At 38.4% G+C, this 18345-nt stretch overlaps 3 protein-coding genes across 6 annotated transcripts; all 3 read left to right on the top strand.

Moving 5' to 3' along the window:
• The first annotated feature begins 2385 nt into the window (after positions 1–2385).
• Positions 2386–11930, top strand: LOC121960241 (monoacylglycerol lipase abhd6-B-like). 4 transcript variants are annotated; one of them, XM_042509891.2, is made up of 9 exons: positions 2386–2522; positions 4630–4745; positions 7951–8110; positions 8292–8405; positions 9027–9159; positions 9265–9422; positions 10281–10335; positions 10845–10945; positions 11330–11930. In XM_042509891.2, exons 2-9 carry the CDS (start codon positions 4642–4644, stop codon positions 11507–11509), a joined length of 1005 nt encoding a protein of 334 aa, XP_042365825.2. In that variant the 5' UTR covers positions 2386–2522; positions 4630–4641; the 3' UTR covers positions 11510–11930. The 4 variants fall into 4 exon arrangements, with proteins under 4 accessions (XP_042365825.2, XP_087925885.1, XP_042365833.2 ...); XM_088069759.1 differs by having other exon boundaries at positions 2425–2542; positions 10856–10945; XM_042509899.2 differs by having other exon boundaries at positions 2425–2542.
• A 1589-nt stretch (positions 11931–13519) lies between these two features.
• rpp14 (ribonuclease P/MRP 14 subunit) lies at positions 13520–17284 on the top strand. The gene is made up of 6 exons (XM_042498039.2): positions 13520–13665; positions 15019–15178; positions 15343–15427; positions 15845–15921; positions 16043–16121; positions 17148–17284. The coding sequence occupies exons 2-6, from the start codon at positions 15087–15089 to the stop codon at positions 17202–17204; spliced, it is 390 nt and encodes a 129-aa protein (XP_042353973.2). The 5' UTR covers positions 13520–13665; positions 15019–15086; the 3' UTR covers positions 17205–17284.
• LOC148190273 (hydroxyacyl-thioester dehydratase type 2, mitochondrial-like) lies at positions 17222–18047 on the top strand. Its single transcript, XM_088069740.1, has one exon. The coding sequence runs from the start codon at positions 17222–17224 to the stop codon at positions 17690–17692; it is 471 nt and encodes a 156-aa protein (XP_087925866.1). The 3' UTR covers positions 17693–18047.
• Positions 18048–18345: the final 298 nt, after the last annotated feature.

The following is an 18345-nucleotide window of genomic DNA, read 5'->3' as shown; positions in this document are numbered from 1 at the left end:
TAGTTATATACATAATGACACATGCTGTATATAGTATCTTTTTTTTCATTCTCTATTTATTTCTGTCCTTGTGCTGCTGCAACAATCAAGCTTCTCTGAGCATCAACAAAAGTTTATCAATAAAAAGTTTGCCATGAGGCAGTGAGCAACTTAGTGAGACATGTTCTACAGATAGCAAGATATTTGTAGATTAGAAAATTGTTTTTAAGAAAGCTAGGGATTAATGTTATAATTACGTTATGTAACAGAATTATTATTTTATTAAGCACTTTTTATTTATTTAGCTTTTCTTACCCCATGTTTTTGAAAGAATTAAAGCCAAGTTGCTTATGTCTCGAGGTGTGAAAGTACCAAAAGTTAAAAAAAAAACAAAAACTAATTTATGTTAATTATCCAAATGCAGAATAATATAACTGTATTCTAATTACTGATGCATTAATATGTTTATCACTTTAATGTTGCACCTAATTTTACATACTTCATGTACTGCTGTGTAGATTCATTTATAATAATACACAGTCGGCTAATATATTAGTTGACTGTTGTTCAAACATTAGTTTAGTCAGAATCTAAAACTACATCAATGAACTTAAGCTGTCAAATAAATGTATTGCAGTAAAAACTATATTTCCCTCTGAAGTGAAGCTGATGGAGTAGAAGTAAAAAGCAGAAAATGGAAATACTTGAGTACAGTTTGGAGGTACTTTATATTTTACTTAAGTGCAGAACTTCAGTAAATGTAGGCCTACCTAGTTACACTCCACCTCTGGATGCGGAGCTGCATCAGTAACTGTGAATGTGAAGCTGTGTGGAGACCTGACATGATGACGCCCTCATGTGGAGACATTACACATTTGTTTCTCTACCACAGAAAACTCGTTAGCTTTCACTACACCGCGCGGCAACTCGCCGCCTCCCCTCTATATATTTATATAAGAGGAAGGCGGCAGAGGGGAAGCGGAAACTGTTTCTAATCAGCTGGTTGATTTCGGCATTATTACGGGATCCTATTATAGTATATATTGTATGTTTTTTGTATCATTTCCGTTCTCTTTTCACGTGGATTTTTCCATTTGAACTCCTTCTTCTGAAAAATACGTTAGCTTTCATACCGCCGCGCGGTACCTCGCCGCCTCGCCGTCATTCATTTAAATGAGAGGAAGGCGGCACGATGGAAGCGAAAGTTGTTGCTAATCAGCTGGTTAATTTCAGCATTGCCACTGAACCTCATGTTAGCTCATATTTTATTTTATTTTTTAAATTTGCGTTCTCTTTTCTCATCGACTTTTCCATTTGTAAAAATCCTTCACAATTTGACATTTTCATTTGTATTTTATTCACTTATGATTTTTATTGGAAATTTACAAAGCAAGTTTGGCAACAGTCACATTTAATAAATACAGGGAAGTATAAAGAACTTGCCATAGCAAACAATAGTAGTGAAAATAAATGTAAATTTAAAACACAAGATTGAAAAAACGGAAGTGCTCTTAACTCTTAAGTTTTGAATGGAAATGTGATATTAAAAAACACAGTTAAGAAGGAATGATAATTATTATTATATAAAAAGGGGGAAAATTAATTAATCTCAGTTATCTAATACAGTGAGAAGATTATTTATGACATAATTTAACTCTTATTCCTTTTATCAGTTTTAAAGATTTTATGTAGCTTACAGTTTAAATTAATTTAAGAAAAAAAGTTTGGGCATAACTTCTTATGTTCTTATGCATGCTTTTTTATTATAATAATAGTATTAATAATTTAATTTAAATAAAATAAATAACATACAAGGGGAAATAAATTGGTCTCAGTTATCGTATACAGAGGGAGGATGTGTTAGAACATCATAAATTTTGTGTTTTTATTCCTTTCATCAATTTTAAAGATTTTATTAAGCCTACCGTTCAAATTGATTTAAGAAAAAAATCACAGTTTGGGGATAATTTCAGGATTCTGTTGTTGCGTATAAAAAATGACACACATATTATGACTCTGTTTTGTATTTTTTTTTTTTTTTTTGACAAAATAATACATCACAATCAACACCAATATGCACACACATATGTACAGTAAACAAAAAAAATCAGGAATAAAATAAAATAATAGTAATTTAAAAAAAAACAGTTGATGAGGGTAGATGCTACAGTACAGAACTTTATAACTACTATATACTATACTATTTAATGACATTTCGACATAATTCATCTTTTTTTGTTTTTCAGGATAACTTGACAACATAAATGGGTCCTTTTGTATTTCCTGTTGGACTATTTGTTTATGCAGAAACAGACTAAAGAGGAGCCAGAGCTGTTGCCATAGCAACAGAACAGCAGGAAACGCGCCATTGCTGTTTGTGTTTGATTTTTCCGACAGTCCCTGAACGCAGCACGGCGCTCTCACTGCTCGTCCCCTTTAAGTGCAGATGAAAAGCTGTTGTGTAATTTGGGTGAAAGAGGAGAAGGAGGGGCGGACTGAATGGAGGGTTCTTCACTGTGACACATCGAAGAGGACTCGGACAGGTACAGTCACTGCAGCACAGGTGATTTTAAACATGCTCTAATGGAAATGATTGTGTTTTCACTTCAGTGTGTGACTTTGTTATTCAGTCAGTGTGTTTATATAACCTGCAGTGTCCTTGTTGTGGTCACGTGCGAGATGTTTTGATCACCTTAGAAAGTCAGAACCAGGATACATGTGTAATATTTCTCCCTGCTGGATCACAAAGCTGAACTCTACCTCCAAACCTTCAGAATAAAATGTAACATTTATTATAAAACTAGGAGGAAACAATCGGTGATCCGGTTAAAGGAAGTCACGTTTTCCGGTACTTTACTGCGCGTTTACACACCTCCTGGTTCCTCCTGAGGAGTCACTGTGAGTCGACATTAATAGATTTTATTATGTCATTTTATGCAACTTTTACTTTCAGATGCTTTTAACAGTGTCACGTGGTCTTCATCAGTCCCATCTGTATGTTGTCAAGTCTACATGTACGCGTATGTTGCTGTTACCGTATTATTGAATTATTCAGTAATTGTAAACACAAAATGGCCTCCATTACATTGTTAAGAGAAAAAAACCCAAACATAAACATAATCTGTAGTACCCAAAATGGTAATTTAATTTGTTTTTATTATTTATTTATTATTTCTTTTTAGATTTTTAGTTTACTATTTTATTATTTCTGGTTCTCATTCTGCTTAAAGCGCTAGTCCAGTGATTTATTATCAGTGTTGTGACTTTTCACAAGAAAATTATATAAGTAAAATAAGATTTGAGCAAAATTTCAGTGCAATGATGGTTTAAATAGCCACTTGTGGGCAGATAGTTATAGGAATTCCTCCTCACAAATAACCATTTCATCATTTATAACTGAATTCAATGAGCACATCACTGTAAAAATAAACCATTTGTTTTAATTTGTAAAAAGGTTACTGTCCAGGCTCCCTTGCACCTTTAATGAATTTGAGAAGACAATTTGGAGTAATTTTGTAATGATTCAACTTTTCTTCTCAAATTCACTCAACTTTAAAAATGTAAGGCAGCTCAGACACTAACTTTTTCAGGTTAAAACAAATACTTTATTTTCACAGTGTAGGTTAAAAATCTTATGTGTTTATCTTATCCTTCAGTTTCCTTGACTTTTACTCTCATGGTTTAGGTCAAACTCCAAATACACTGGACCTCACTTTTCCCATGATGCAACATGATATCAGCTTTGATGGGACCTTCCCTGCCTCGGGCACGTTCATTCTTAAAATGATTTGAGCCGTTTTGCTTCGGTTTCCTCATTGAATGACGTGTTTCTTTGAAACAGTGTGAAACAGGCTTTGAGGTTTTCTCCTGTCTGCTGGGTGTCAGATGTTTTACCCAATCAGCAGTAATGTGTATATAAATAAATGTCCAGTAAATATTTACTTATTGTACTTCCACGTTTTGTTTACATTTCGCACTTGCTTTGGCAATGCAAACTTGTTTTTCATGTCAAAAAAGCTATTTTTACTGAATTAAACCTTCCGTATTTTCTGGAAGTTTGCTCGTGTAACACAACATAGTTTTCAATGCACCTAAATTTCTGTTTAAATAAACGTTTTGCTACATTTTATCAGGGCTGAAGTGATTAACACTCAATACCTTCAGTTTGTAATGCCGGCTTCCTGTTAAAAGAATAAAAGTCTTGAGCAGACACTTAAATATCTGGGTTGTTTTCTTAGATGTGATAAAGTTCCCACAGACCCAAATTAAATTCTTGTGACATTAAACGATCTGTTTTGGAAGCTATCGAAAAATAAAGTTGTGAGAAGCAAATTTTACTCTTTTAGCAAATAGCATTTATTTATAAAGACGCATAAAGGTCAAAATATTGACTAATGGGACATTCAGTTTTACTCAGAAGACATAGTCATATATTATGTTGCACTAAACATCATAAAATGGTTATAATAGCATGTCACTCAAAAAATCATAAAAACCTCATAGTATTACGGATCCATGGGGTCAGAAACTGAGCTGACCCATGCTAGCAGTTTCCCTCCGCTCCCAGTCTTTGTGCTAAGCTAGGCTAAAAACAAATCACTGGTCGCTTTTGCACTGATGCACGTCTGAGGTCAGTGTGTTTTTTTAAAGGTGTTTGCAGAGATGGAGCTGATCGTGCTATCAGGAGGGATTCTGGCTCTCCCGCTCATCGCCTTCATCACCTCCGTCCTGTTCTGGCCCGGAGCGCTCCTCAAGGCCTACAACTGGTAAATACACGAACACGCTCACACTGAAATAAAAGACTGGTTAGATTGGTAACTGGTAACATCAAACTGGTGTGGCACAGAGCGCTGGTTTCCAGTGAGGTCTTGTTTGTTTGTGTTCTTCAGAGGAATTTGTATGAAATTGTTCTGACTGATGTAACACACGTTCATGTTTGTCAAAAATAATTTAATAATAACAGTTAAATGCATCAACGTTAGTAACCTGTTTACTCATGACTCTTTCCTAAAGCTGGATGTTGTGTTTTAGTAAAGACAGTACTAACCGAGACCAGAGTGTGCCGAGAACAAGTCAAGACGAAGACTATATATAGATATTTATATTTATTAAACAAATTTCCTCTGATGTCTATGAACAAATTCAAGCGAATACTGAGAAACTGAAATTTAAGCGATAGGAGTTTGATGTTGTTGTTGCCTTGCAGAACGTGCACTCTGCAGAGTGTTTTCTTTTTTTGTTGTTTTGCAGATGAATTTTGCGTTTAAGGTAGACGAACTTTATCACAGACAAACTGGCATCATCTAACCCTAACCCTAACCAAACTGCTTCTCTTTGTGTCGTCTTCATGGATCATGAATGATGGCGGTAAATGGTGGCAACCGTTATTGGTGACAGAAAAAGCAAATTACAAATGACTCCACGTGACTGGCTGGATTTAATGAAGGAAGTTTTACATCCACTCACAGTTATTATGTTAACAAATAAATCTGTTGTGGTCTCGATCAAAAATCCACCACGTCCAAGACCGAGACAAGACCGAGTCAAAAAGTGTTAAATTCTGAGACCAAGACCCTTTTAAAAGTGGTCTCCAGACAAAGTCTTCAGTACTACAACAACTGCTGGATATGTACCTTTGTTGTAAAGGGTTATCACATACCTTTGAGGCCACACCATAACGGACATTTTGGGTTTTCTTTTACTTTTCTTTTGACGTTTGCAGATTTCCTCTTTGACACCACATTAGATTTTATATTCCACCAACTCCTAAAAGTACCCATCAGTTTCTATAACACACGCTTGCATCCAGTATTTAGCAATAATATTTTCCTCTCAGGTTACCCAAGAAATAAATAGAAATAGAAGTACTCAGATTTCCTCATTTTTAGTTTTTCATGTTTAAAAGATAGAAAGTCTAAGAGCCAATCGATAGTTTTTGCATCCTGGTGAGCGTCTGCTTTGGTCCGTTAGACGTGAACAGCAATATTATATCAATACGTCGACCCAGAGTATCAATTTTTTATTATATAACTTATTAACAAGTGCAATTTTCTTCCATGTGCAGTTGAGGTAAATATTTATTTTTTTTAACTGCTGAGTTTGCACCTTGTTTTTTAATATTTATCTTGTTCTTTTTGTTTACTTATCTTGTACACACTTTGCTGCTTTAACAATGCAAATTTTCCCATTGTGGGACTTAAAAAGGATTATCTTATCTTAATATTGCAAATACAAATTATTTTTAACTTTTGGAGGCCTACTACAGTAATTACAGTAATCAATTGAATTTTTAGTCAATTTTTATTGTTGCTGCAATAAAAAATTTCAAAAAGAGATAAACATACTGAGAACTTGATCTCATGAGATAAAACAGGTCTTAACAAAGATTTTCTTTGGGGACTTTTTAGTTGAAAATAGGTAATAACATGCAATATATCAGAATATAGCACATCGCAAAACATTGAAAAAAATCACAATTATATAGTTTTGTGACTCATGTTACTGCCTCTAAAATACATTTTTATTGTGAAGGAGCAGGACTTACTGCACCCTGAAGTACTGGACTTTGTCTCAGCTGTAAAAAAAAAAAACCTGCATGTTGGGTGTTGGCAGATTATCGAAGCTGCTCTGCTCTCTAACACCCTCACACAGTGCTGAGTCAGTGTGATATAACAGTGGTTTTGTCAGCAGCTTTGTAACGAGCATACGTCAGAAAACACTGAAACATTACATTACATGAGATCAGAAATTAGTTAAAAATAAAAACAGTGTGACTAACAGTGAAAACTGGAGATGACACAGAAAACTTTTAGAAGAAACAAACATTTTCAAATTTGACAGTTTCATTTTAGCAGCATGAAAGAGGCACACGGACTCTCACAAGCTTTGGAAAAGATGTTTTAACAGTTTAAGTAGCCTCCTTTGTTCCCGGGGAAATGTACCTTAGGCTGATTTTAGATGCAATAGCAGCACTGACCAGATTTCAACAAGACTTTCTACATTTTTCACCTTCCTGTTTCCCACAGGACGAATCATTTCCATTATGATGGCCCCGATGAGCTTATCTCTAGCACAGGGATGCTCAACTTGCTTTTCTTGGGGGCCACTTTTGCAAAATGACAGAAGGCCAGTCGCAGCAGTCTCATGCATGTATGCAGGCGCATTACTAAGATTTTAGGACTTTAGGGGCTTAACTAGGATCTCTGTCAGGGGTGCGGGGGATCCTCCACTGGCACTTTTTTGATTAAACAAGCTCCATTTTGATGCTGTTTTATGAACTCTGGCACCACTAAAACAATTCCCAGTGTGAATCACTTTATTTTTTTATTCCAAAAAAAAGAACGTGTTTTCCAGATGAATCTTGTATATAATAACTCTCAGCCTTAAGATTTATCACTGGTGATAGATGTGAGACACGCCATTATCTTCTTTATCAAACCTGGCCTGCCTGCTTTTTCTGCGACGAGGGACCAGCAGTTATTTTTTATTTATACATGAAAGTTTTCTACAAAAGCTCCTCTCCTTTCTCTCAACCTTACCATCATAGTGTTGGTAGCCATTGTGCTCGTTCCCAGTCAAAAAAAATTACCTAAATAAGACGCAAAATTACCTCAAACAGATACAAAACAAAATTACTACAAAGCAACACAAAAACAACCAAAATAGACACAAAATTCACACTGAGCTAAGAAGAACAGCCTTTTCCTAACATGCCCACATGCTTGGGGTACACTTGAGCATTATTTGTTTTATAACACTGAGAGAGATCCAGGTTTTAATTCATGATCTCATCGACTGTGACTGTCATTGTTTTTTATTGGTTTATTTTTAGTTTTTATGTATTGTAAAGGTTTGTATTTTTCCATTTTGATAACTGTTTGTACCTCGGCACCATCGAAGTGTTTTCCGAGGCTTTAAATTAAATAAATGATGATGATGAACTCACAGTGTTCCTGCTGTGATCCTCCTCAGGTACTGGCGTCGCAGGCTGGGGCTGGTGGTTCGATACTCTCACAGTGGAAGTTACCGCTTCTGTTATTGCAGCCGCGGGACACCAGGAGGCGCCACGCCATCACTGCTCCTGCTGCACGGCTTCTCCGCCACCAAGGACATGTGGCTGCCTGTCATCAATGTAACGCACACAAACTTTCTGTCTGTTTTTGACATGAATATACAAACAATCTGTTTTTGAGCGTACTTTGTTTTTGTTACTTTTCATTTTGAACGCACTTTACGCTGAAAACCTGCTCAGAGTTATCGATGAATGGACTAAGTTTTCACTGAGTCTTGGGTGTGTATGTTTTGTCCTCCAGTATCTCCCTAGAAACATGCATGTAGTGTGTGTGGACATGCCGGGACACGAGGGGACGAGTCGCACCTGTGCCGAGGACTACAGCATTCAGGGCCAGGTCGCACGAATCCACCAGGTCTGATCAAGTGTGAGTGTGTGTGTGTGTGTGACTTAGGTTACCTTTGGGGACATACATGAGACTCAAGACCTGTTGACTGGGGACGACTTACCCAATGTAGGACTCAAATTGTGTCCCCAGTTTGGAAAAAGCAGATTTTAGGATCAGTGGTTACGGTCAGGTTTGGTTTAAACCACAGCGCTCTACATGAGCACTGCAGGGGTACAGGTGCAGGGGGACCGTGAGTGTTTAAAAAAACAAAACAAAAAAAAGTTAATTAAAGTCAGTTCATTAAAAGCCCCGTATAAACCCATATCTTAAAAGAGAGTAAAATCAGATGAGAATTGAGGTTTAAAGGGACCAATGACGAAGGTTTTTTGCCTGTTTCGATTGTCAGTTTAATCGCACCAAGTTGGGCTCGAGATGGACGATATCTGGAGTTGGGTAAAAGCGTGGCCGACCGCAAATTGCTGCCACATAGGACTGACAAGCCGAGTCAAACCGAGTCAATCCAAGCTGCACACGTGTAGAAAAACGCTGACAGAGTCTGATCGTAACTGACAACCGATGCTGCAGACGCTGCACAGAAGCACTGAGAGGACTGATGACTCCTCTGTCTCTCTGTGTCTCTCTCTGCAGTTCGTGCAGAGTATCGGTCTGGACAAAAGACCCTTCCACCTGGTCGGGACCTCGATGGGAGGGAACGTCGCTGGAGTGTACGCCGCCCAGTACCCAGCTCACCTGTCCAGTGTCACTTTGGTCTGTCCTGCAGGTAAACTCAGCGAACAGCTTATTTAAGTGTTGTTTCGGTGTTTTTAGGATTCAGACCTGTTTGGTGAAGCAGAATGACACATAAACTCTCCTCCTGCTCCTGCAGGTCTAGTTTATCCCACAGACTCTGAGTTCATCAGCCGTCTGAGGGAGATGGAGAAGACTCAGCAGGAGGACTCGATCCCTCTGATCCCCTCGACTCCTCAGGAGCTGGAGGACATGCTGAAACTCTGCTGCTTTACTCCCCTCAACCTCCCCAAACAGGTACACGGCGCTGCTGCCTGCCAGATTAACGCTCTCCACACAACAGCTGCATCAACGCATCAGTGCAACTTCTGTTTACTATGGGCCATTATGAGACTATATATATATATATATATATATATATATATATATATATATATATTTATGTATATCCTTTATTTAAAAATATTCATTGAGATTAAAAAAAAATCTTTTCTAAGAGATGGGCCCCTGGGCACTGAAATGCAAAGGGCCCTTCACCTCTACAACACTGGAGCAACACACTACTATTATGTGATGGTTTTGTGTCTTTGGAGTCATTTTCTGTCTCTTTGTAGTTGTTTTGTGTCTCTTTGAGGTAATTTTTTGTCTTATGGAGGAAATTTTCTATTTTGATTGTTTTTGTGTTGCTTTGAGGTAATTTTGTGTCTCATTTTGGTTGTTTTGTGTCTTATTTGGGTTATTTTGGGTCTCACTGAGATAATTTTGTATCTCTTTGTGTGTTTTTTTGATCCGTTTTGTTTGTCTCTTTGGGGTAATTTGTGTGTCGTTGAGGTTATTGTTTGTCAATGTGGTTGTTTTGTGTTACATTGCAACAATTCTGTGTCTCCTTGTGGTTGTCTTGACAGTTTTTCCAGTTATATTGCGTCTCCTTGCAGTTCTGCATCTGTTTGTGGTCTTTCTTGTCAGAACAAAGGAGAAAATAAATATTTATCTTTTCTTTGGTTGTTACATTATAATTTGAGTGACATTTTGCAGCTGACTTAGGGCCCCTGGACCTGTGTCCACTAGGACTGTTGAGTAATACATCCATGTTGTGTGTGTGTGTGTGTGTGTGTGTGTGTGTGTGTGTGTGTGTGTGTGTGTGTGTGTTTTCAGGTTTTGCAGGGTCTCCTTGCCAACCGGCTCCCCAACAATGGTTTCTACAAAGAAGGTTGGTCTGCTCACAGCTATCACACTTTCTCCTCCTCTACGACCTCCTTCTTCTTCATTAGTCTTAAAAACAGTCCCTGATTAAAGAGCCATGATCCTGCAAACCATGTGATGCAAAATTATTTTAATTAATATATCTGTTATAATCTGTTGTTAATGCAAACTCAGCACTTCTTCCATGTTTACCTGTTGTGTTGATACATTTAGTTTAATGTACATTTAAAAAACTTTAATGTTGGACTCACCACTCTGCTGAAAACACGTTTTTCTTTGAACAATAATACTGTTTACATTTACTAATAAATTCGATCTTTTTGTGTTGTTTATGTTGTATTGATGAAATTAATGTGAGAATGTACACTATACTGAATTTATCATTTCAGCCATCCAGAGTACACGACAGTCAGACATTACTTTCCAGCATTATTTTGTTCTCTAGTTTAAAACACGGTTGCTGCATGTTTTTTTATATGCCTCTTTGATTTATTGCGTTTTGTTGTTGTTGTTCAGTGTTTATGGAGATCGTCGGGGAGAAGTCTCGTCACTCGCTGCAGGAAAACTTGCATCTGATCAAATCACCTGTGCAGGTCATCTGGGGGAAGGAGGACCAGGTATAAATTCATCATAAAATGCTGAATAGATGTTCCTATGAAAATATTTATAGAGTACAGTGACATTTTTTTCAAGGTAACACTTACTATGTGACCAACAAGTTCAATATGTTAACTAAACCTGATTTAACCCAGACAGGAGCAGGAAGAAGGATAAATATATAATTTGCTAATACTGATATCTAAAAAAAACTCCATTACAAGTAAAAGTCCTGCATTCAAAGTATTACTAAAGTAAGAAGCAAATGTAGGTTAGATATTAAAAGTAAAAGTAGTTACTGTGGAGAATGACATCTCTCAGTGTCACTTTATTTTGTTATTGTATCTTTATTATTGGTTTGATTTCTTTCAAAAACATGATGATGAACGAGTCCTCTCTCTCAGGTGGTGGACGTGTCGGGGTCAGCGGTGCTGCAGGCGGCGCTGCCAAGCTGCCAGGTGACGGTGTTGGAGAACTGTGGTCACTCTGTGGCGTTGGAGCGGCCCAGAAAAGCCGCCACGCTCATTGTGGACTTCCTGCGCAAACAGGAAGTCAACGGTGAAAACACTAAAAAACTTTCCTGAAGAAAACTTTTGAACCCTGTGACGGCTGATGACTGAGAGGAGAATGAAGGAGATGTTGAGGATGAAGTAAAAGGTGAAGAAAACAATGATAATCTTTTATAGTTTGATAAAAGCGTTTTTTACGACAGAGTTTACACCTGAAAATTGATAAACGCACAAAAGTTGGAAGGACTGTTAAATTTTCCTGAAGTTTTTAGACACAGCGCCTTACAGGAAGCTGCAGTCACTGTTTCCAGTGTTAATGTTCAATGAAAACATTCCACGTTTGGATTTTGCACTTTTCTCTGCAGAAAAATTGTATTTCAATTTCCTGTTTCATGTGAATGTCAGGCATTTGTTTGTGTGTGAAGTCTCCTACTGTGAAACATCTGCATATTTAACTTCATGAAACCACTCAATAAATCTCATACAAAAAAAGGAATTGTTTTATTGATTGGAAACTTCTCTGCTCTGTTTTGTGTTTTTGCATGTGGTTACACAGCAACGGACTGCTGGGTGGCAACACGTTAACTGCTTTATCTTTCGCAGCAGGAAGTGGTCCACCTTCTGTTGTTACTCCACTCTGAATATTTCAGCAGGGGCTGGCTCAATTTGCGGCAGCGGCACCTAACTGTGGCACCTCGTATGGCACCCCCAGATGCCGCAGCTAGAAAACATAAAATATTCTGTTCTATATCTGTTGATTTTTAAAAAATTAGTTTCTTAATCGGAAAAACTGACTGATGGGGAGACCGCAGATACTGCAGTTTTTGAGCCCCTGGTGTAAATATTCCTGTTTTTGATGACACAAATCTTCTTTGATAATCTTTGTAGATGCCCTTTTTTAGAAACAACACGTGGCTGTGTCAAAACACAAGTACCTTGACCAAAAAGGTGTAGGCTGAAGCTTTGCCTATCCTTCTTAAATTAACATCTTGTGTCAACTCATTTAAAAAAAACATTTTTAAAAAAGATCATTTAAAAAAAGGAAAAAAACGTATATTATGGATCTAGATTAAAAAGAGAAAAAAAGCTTAAAAGCCTTTATCTGTTGCTGAGTTGCAAATCAGTGATTAAAAGCTTCATAGTGATTCTGTCTTCAGATCCAGTATTCACAGGCTGTCAGCGCGCGCACACGCACACACACACACACACACACACACACACACACACACAGCGGAGAGACAGTGAGATGAGAGGAAGCTGATATCATCCTCGTGTCCCCTTTTCGGCGGATTTTTCCGCTGCTGCAGATAATTTTGTCACCTTGTAATATATTAATTTTGTGAGTAGGCTATATTAAAAACCGCCAAACCGCGGCACACGCACTGGCACCTCGCGGCACCTCCTGGCAAGCAGTGGCACAAGCACTGGCACCTCCCGGCACCTCTGCCAAACCGCGGCATACGCACTGGCACCTCCCGGCACCTCCGCCAAACCGCGGCACACGCACTGGCACCTCCCGGCACCTCCTGGCACGTCTCAGCAACCAGTGGCATCTGCTGCGACTGCTAGCGGCACCTAGCTGCGGCATCTGGGGGTGCCACACGAGGTGCCACAGTTAGGTGCCGCTGCCGCAAATTGAGCTTGCTGTCTCTCGAATATTTTGCACTGACAGGAAAGAGCAGTGTGGAAACCAATTTCTGCCAATAAAAGGAGAATTAAATTCAAAGTGTGACAGAAATAAAATTGTGAGTATTGGCCTCTTTTCTCATAAATATGCGCATGAGCAAATAAATTAGTTAGAACCTATTGAAAAATATGCCTCATGGGACTTGGAGCTCTTTATTTTCCAGAAAAATAAAAAAATATTTCTGTACTCATCAATATAAATGTTTCTAATGGAAAATTATGACATAAACAAACTGGATCTACCATGTAATATTCTTTTTATATTGAGTTTAATTGATCTTACATACTTTCTGTTTTATTTAAATGTTATTTTTTTTACTCTTCTCAATCTCTCTGGACTTACATCCACCGTTGTGGTGCAGGACCTGAATTTACCTGTATTCTATTATTTTACCTTCGTTGTGACTCCCGGATGCTCGATATTGTGACGAAGTGATCCATCTTACTGTTTTACACATCTTTGGCTGGGATGACTGCGCATGCGTCGGTTCAAAGTTTACACTGATGGTCCACAGCACGCTGTCAGCTCAACGTTGATATAGCTGGTGAGTAAAGCGCTGAAAACTAAATTTATCAAGGAATATTTTAACAATAAAAAACGGCAGCTTGTTTACTGTTAGCTGTGTGTAGCTGTCGGCGTAGCAGCTTCGAGCTAATGTAGCTAAAGTTCGCTGTTTCACCCAATTTAGTAACTGTTTGACCTCCTGTTAGCTAGTTTTAGCTTTCGGATTTTACATTTATTAACGAGGAGATGTTAATGTGTCAAACTCGTCGAGCCTGCCAATCGAAATTTTAATATTTTATATGTTCACAGTCTATTGTAACATCAGTTTATCAGATTAAGCCTGTTTGTTAGCTGATATCTTTAAAGCTAGTTAGGTTTGTTTTGTGTTTATGTGTCAAAACTATGTTCAGCTGTCAGTGTGCGCGAGCAAAACATCAATGTTTATCAAAGAATATGTTTGACATCCTTGTTTTAAATGTAAATCCGACCAGAGGTGCTTTAATTCATTTGTTTTGGTCCTGTGACCTTCAAGATACTAGAAAGACTGGCATCCTGTAGGGACTGTTCGTTACTTTTATCTTAGTGGCGTGGGCTTATAACATATAACAACTGTGATATTTAAACTCTGGGTGCTGGTATTGATGCCATGCAGTGGTCTTTTTTCACATATCTTTTGTGTTATTCTGTATTTTTCTAATTGCCAATAATAATAATAACAAAATTACAGTACCTTTTACTTGTAGAGCTCAAGAAAAAGCACAAAATACTTTCCAAGAGGAGAATAATATAAGCCAAAAGCAAATAAATAATGTATAAAAACATGATTTTCATGAGGTGCAGGGATGAAGATGGGATTTATTTAGTTATTTTCCTTTTTTTTCTGTAAATACTAATGACAAGTTATAGGTATTTGATGTTGGCTATGTGGGTGTATGCACATATGTTAATTAGTTTAAATTGATAAAGAATGTGGTTAATTAAAATTTAATGATTTATGGAGAAGGGTTGGGATTAAATAAGTTTGTACTTCTCACTCTTTTTCGAAAATGCATCCTGAGACACACCATCACATTTGATTTGTGAGAACTAGGAATGATAGCAATTAATGGATGATTGATTAATTGGATGATAAAAATTAATCAAAATTGACATTTAATGTATTAATTGATAGGCTCTGAAATGCTCTAAAAAAGTTTTTATGTTCTTTCAAATAGTGATTAATTGATAATTAATTTTTACCAATTAATCAGTCAAGGAAAGTATTTATAATTTGCAACCCTAGTGAGAACCACATCACACAGTGCTGCTGCAGGATACAGAAACACACCAACAAACAACAAACACGTCAGGCTAAGTTTATGTCTGTTTAACCCTCTGTGGTTTGTTTTTGTAGTCTGAAGTCAGCTGATCGACCTGCTGCTCGTTACCTGCTCGAGTCCAAGCTGCTGATGCTTTGATAGAATGAGCCGCGTCGACACGAAGAACGAACCTCCAGTTTACCAACGGGTCGTGCTGAAGAACGCCGCGCCGTACCAATACATGAAAGTCTGCCTGTAAGTCACGATTGTGGTTTTTAAATTGTCTTACTAAAAAATCTTTAATATCAAATCATTTTATGTGACTTGATGGTTCTCATGTTAAAAAAATAAAAAGTGTATTTACAGTATCTGTTAACCATTAAAACACCCTTACATTAAACACATATTTCTTTTTTTAGCGTGCTGGAGGATGAGTCTACCAGACTGAGTGCAGTTGAACTGAAGCAGTTCATCATCACGGGTCTGAAGAGTCTGTATGGAGAGGTGAGATCATTAACACGGCCGGGGGCCGACGGTTCGATTCCCACAGCGTGATCTGCTCTGACGCTCCAAAATGTCAAGCTACTTCTGAAATTAACTAGTAAACTGACTATCTTTGAATTTTGGAGTGTTGAAAAAAAGAGAAGAAACTTGATGTCATCACCTTGGACTTTGTAAATTATAAAGATTTTTTTCACTATTTTCTAACATTTGAAATGATTGATAAAAAAAAGAGGTAATAACTTGTATGTGTATGCACGTATCATCAGCAGATTATTTAATGGTTAGTTGCAGCCCTAGTTTTTCTGTGATTGAAGAGGCCTTTTTGAGGATTGAAGAGGAACTTTTTGTCCCCCAAAACTACTTAAGCTTTTCAGTAAAGTTATATTTGTCTCATACGTGTGTACTTATGTGTTTCAGGTGGGAGCAAGTTTGAACTTTGACCTGTTGAAGTACGATGAAGACACCCTCACTGCTCTTCTGCGCGTTTACAGCAAGTGAGTTCAGCAGCAGCACGATGGAAGAAACTTTTCACTCCTCCGAGACTAGATTTGTTTTTTAAATGTATCTATTTGTGCATGCGTGCGTGCGTGTGTGCATGTGTGTATGTGTTTTCAGGGGTTTGGTGAAGCTGTGGAGCTCCCTCACTCTGCTGGGCTCCTACCAAAACCAGGCCTGCGCCTTCAGAGTGCTGCAGGTCAGCAGACTTTATTTCATTTTAAAGTCCAAAAATTAACTTTATGTTCTGTATCAGCTGCAGAGGGACAGTAAGGATTGTCTTGCTGCCGAGGGCAAATAAAATGCCATGTCGGTCTTCTATAGCTGCATTTCCATCAAAAACCGTCGGTATAGTACCTTTGAAACCAACCGATCTGTTTAGGGTTTCACTGCAGACAGTACTCTGTATTTCCTTGTTCATTGGTGATACAGAGTGAAGTCTGCACCCTGTTTGTCGTCCACAGAACAGGGCTGCACGGCGACATTTTCAGAACAAATAAGAGCAGGCAGCTGAGAGTTTCTCCTGATGGGAAATTTAAATTAGCGGGTTTTTGTTCAGCTGGCTGGGAGGAGAGGGATGTGGGAGAAAATCTAAAATAGTTTCCTTTCAAACCAGGCAGTCGACTTGCTAATTCTCATACGCTTATTATTATTATTATTATTATTATAAGTAGAAGTATTGTTTTTATAATTATTATTGTTATTATTATTATTATTATTATTATTATTATTATTATTATTATTGTTATTATATTGTCTTATTTTTCACATTTACTTAGTTTTTCTTTTACTATTTTTGTACATGATTATGTGTGTAGGTGTCTGTTTAATATTTCAGTTTAATAATTTTCTGTCCTCTTTTGTCATTCTTAGAGCGAGTGAGTGCTTTATGTAAAAATTTTAATACTAGTATTTCTGGTGTCTAAAGGAAACAATAAAAATCAAAACTGAAAAAAAAGGCTCTTTGTCAGGTAAAAGCAGGGGTTTAATGCCGCCCGAGCACATTGAACAATGCGCCGACAAGTGAGGATTAAAATTTTCCATTCACATAATCCGGTAACATATTTAGTGAGTAATATATTTTTTTAAATGCTTGAACATGCACTCAGTCATTCATGAGTGCTGATGTACAGAACGACAGCACTCCCTCTTTGTGATATTGTTTGATTGGTTGTGTTTATGTTTCTGTGTAAATACTGTGGTTTTTCTCTCGTGTGTCCCTCAGGTGTCTCCGTACCTGCTCGCTCTGACAGGAAACAGTCGTGAGCTTCAGCTGGACTGAAGGTCGTTTTTTTCAGGATGAGTTTCATGTGGAGCAGTATCTTCAATAAACCGCGGCTGCGCCTCTCTCCTGCCTGCTGCCGGCTGCTCCACATCGGCCAGCGAGCCTCCCTCACCAAAGCGTTCTCCTCCCGCGACGTGGAGCTGTTCGCCGAGCTTACAGGCGACACCAACCCCCTCCACCTGGACCCGGCCTACGCCAGCACCACCTCCTTCGAGACGCCCATAGTCCACGGCGTCCTCATCAACGGCCTGATCTCGGCCGTGCTCGGCACCAGGATGCCCGGCCGCGGCTGCGTCTTCCTGTACCAGGAGATCCGCTTCCCGGCGCCGCTCTACATCGGCGAGGAGGTGCTGGCCGAAGCCGAGGTCCGCAAGATCAAGATGTCGTTTGCGTTCATCGCCGTGACGTGTTCAGTCAAGGACAAGGTGGTGATGGAGGGGGAGGTGATGGTGATGATGCCCGAGGAGCAGCAGACAAAGGAGTGAGGCGAGGAGCAGGAGGAGCAGGAGGAGGAAGAGGAGGAGGAGCAGGAGCAGGAGGAGCAGGAGGAGGAGGAGCAGGAGGAGGAAGGCAGAGACACTCTGATGTGACAGCTGCAGGGATTTTTTTAAAAAAGCTTCTGCAAAACACACACAGCAGCTCAGCATCTCCACAGTGGATTTTTCTTTCTGCTGCCACTTTTATTTCATTGTGTTTGAATGCAGGCGACAAACAGTGAGTGTGACGGAGCCGCCAACAGAGAGACGCGTCGCACACTAGATTTATTTTTTTAGATGTTTAATTTGTCAGATCTGCTCTGTGTTTTGAGTGATGTGTGGAATAAAAACTCTAAACAATTAATTTTGTTATATCTTTGAATTTATCAAATCCAGTGAAAGTTCAGCAGCGTTTAATTCACTGAGTCTGCTGAGCTTAACTCTTTGAGACCCGGCCCAAAATCAGTTTTTACAAGCTGCTTAACCCTTTAAAACGTGAGCAGATTGGTTTGAAAAAATGTTTAAAACATGCAGCTGGCAATGACCAACTTGGCAAGAAATGTTCCGCAAATTTCAAGAAATTAGTAAAATGTGACAAGAAAATTACCTGAAAATAAGTTTTTAAAAAAAGGGGTGGGGTTGAAAAAAAAAATCAGCAAGCT

This window comes from Plectropomus leopardus, chromosome 2 (genome assembly GCF_026936395.1).
Source record: "Plectropomus leopardus strain MGB_pleo_1.0 chromosome 2, ASM2693639v1, whole genome shotgun sequence".
Lineage (NCBI taxonomy): Eukaryota > Metazoa > Chordata > Actinopteri > Perciformes > Serranidae > Plectropomus > Plectropomus leopardus.
Note: the sequence above shows the minus strand (reverse complement) of the source record. Positions and strands in the feature narration are given on the sequence as shown.

Bases quoted from the DNA above. Each gene is read 5' to 3' on its own strand.
- LOC148190273 (XM_088069740.1), top strand. From the start codon at position 17,222: ATGAGTTTCATGTGGAGCAGTATCTTCAATAAACCGCGGCTGCGCCTC.
- rpp14 (XM_042498039.2), top strand. From the start codon at position 15,087: ATGAGCCGCGTCGACACGAAGAACGAACCTCCAGTTTACCAACGGGTC. The intron at 15,179-15,342 runs GTAAGTCACGAT...TTCTTTTTTTAG, and splicing joins CAATACATGAAAGTCTGCCT to CGTGCTGGAGGATGAGTCTA. The intron at 15,428-15,844 runs GTGAGATCATTA...TATGTGTTTCAG, and splicing joins TGAAGAGTCTGTATGGAGAG to GTGGGAGCAAGTTTGAACTT.
- LOC121960241 (XM_042509899.2), top strand. From the start codon at position 2,426: ATGAAAAGCTGTTGTGTAATTTGGGTGAAAGAGGAGAAGGAGGGGCGG. The intron at 8,406-9,026 runs GTCTGATCAAGT...CTCTCTCTGCAG, and splicing joins AGGTCGCACGAATCCACCAG to TTCGTGCAGAGTATCGGTCT. The intron at 10,946-11,329 runs GTATAAATTCAT...CCTCTCTCTCAG, and splicing joins TCTGGGGGAAGGAGGACCAG to GTGGTGGACGTGTCGGGGTC.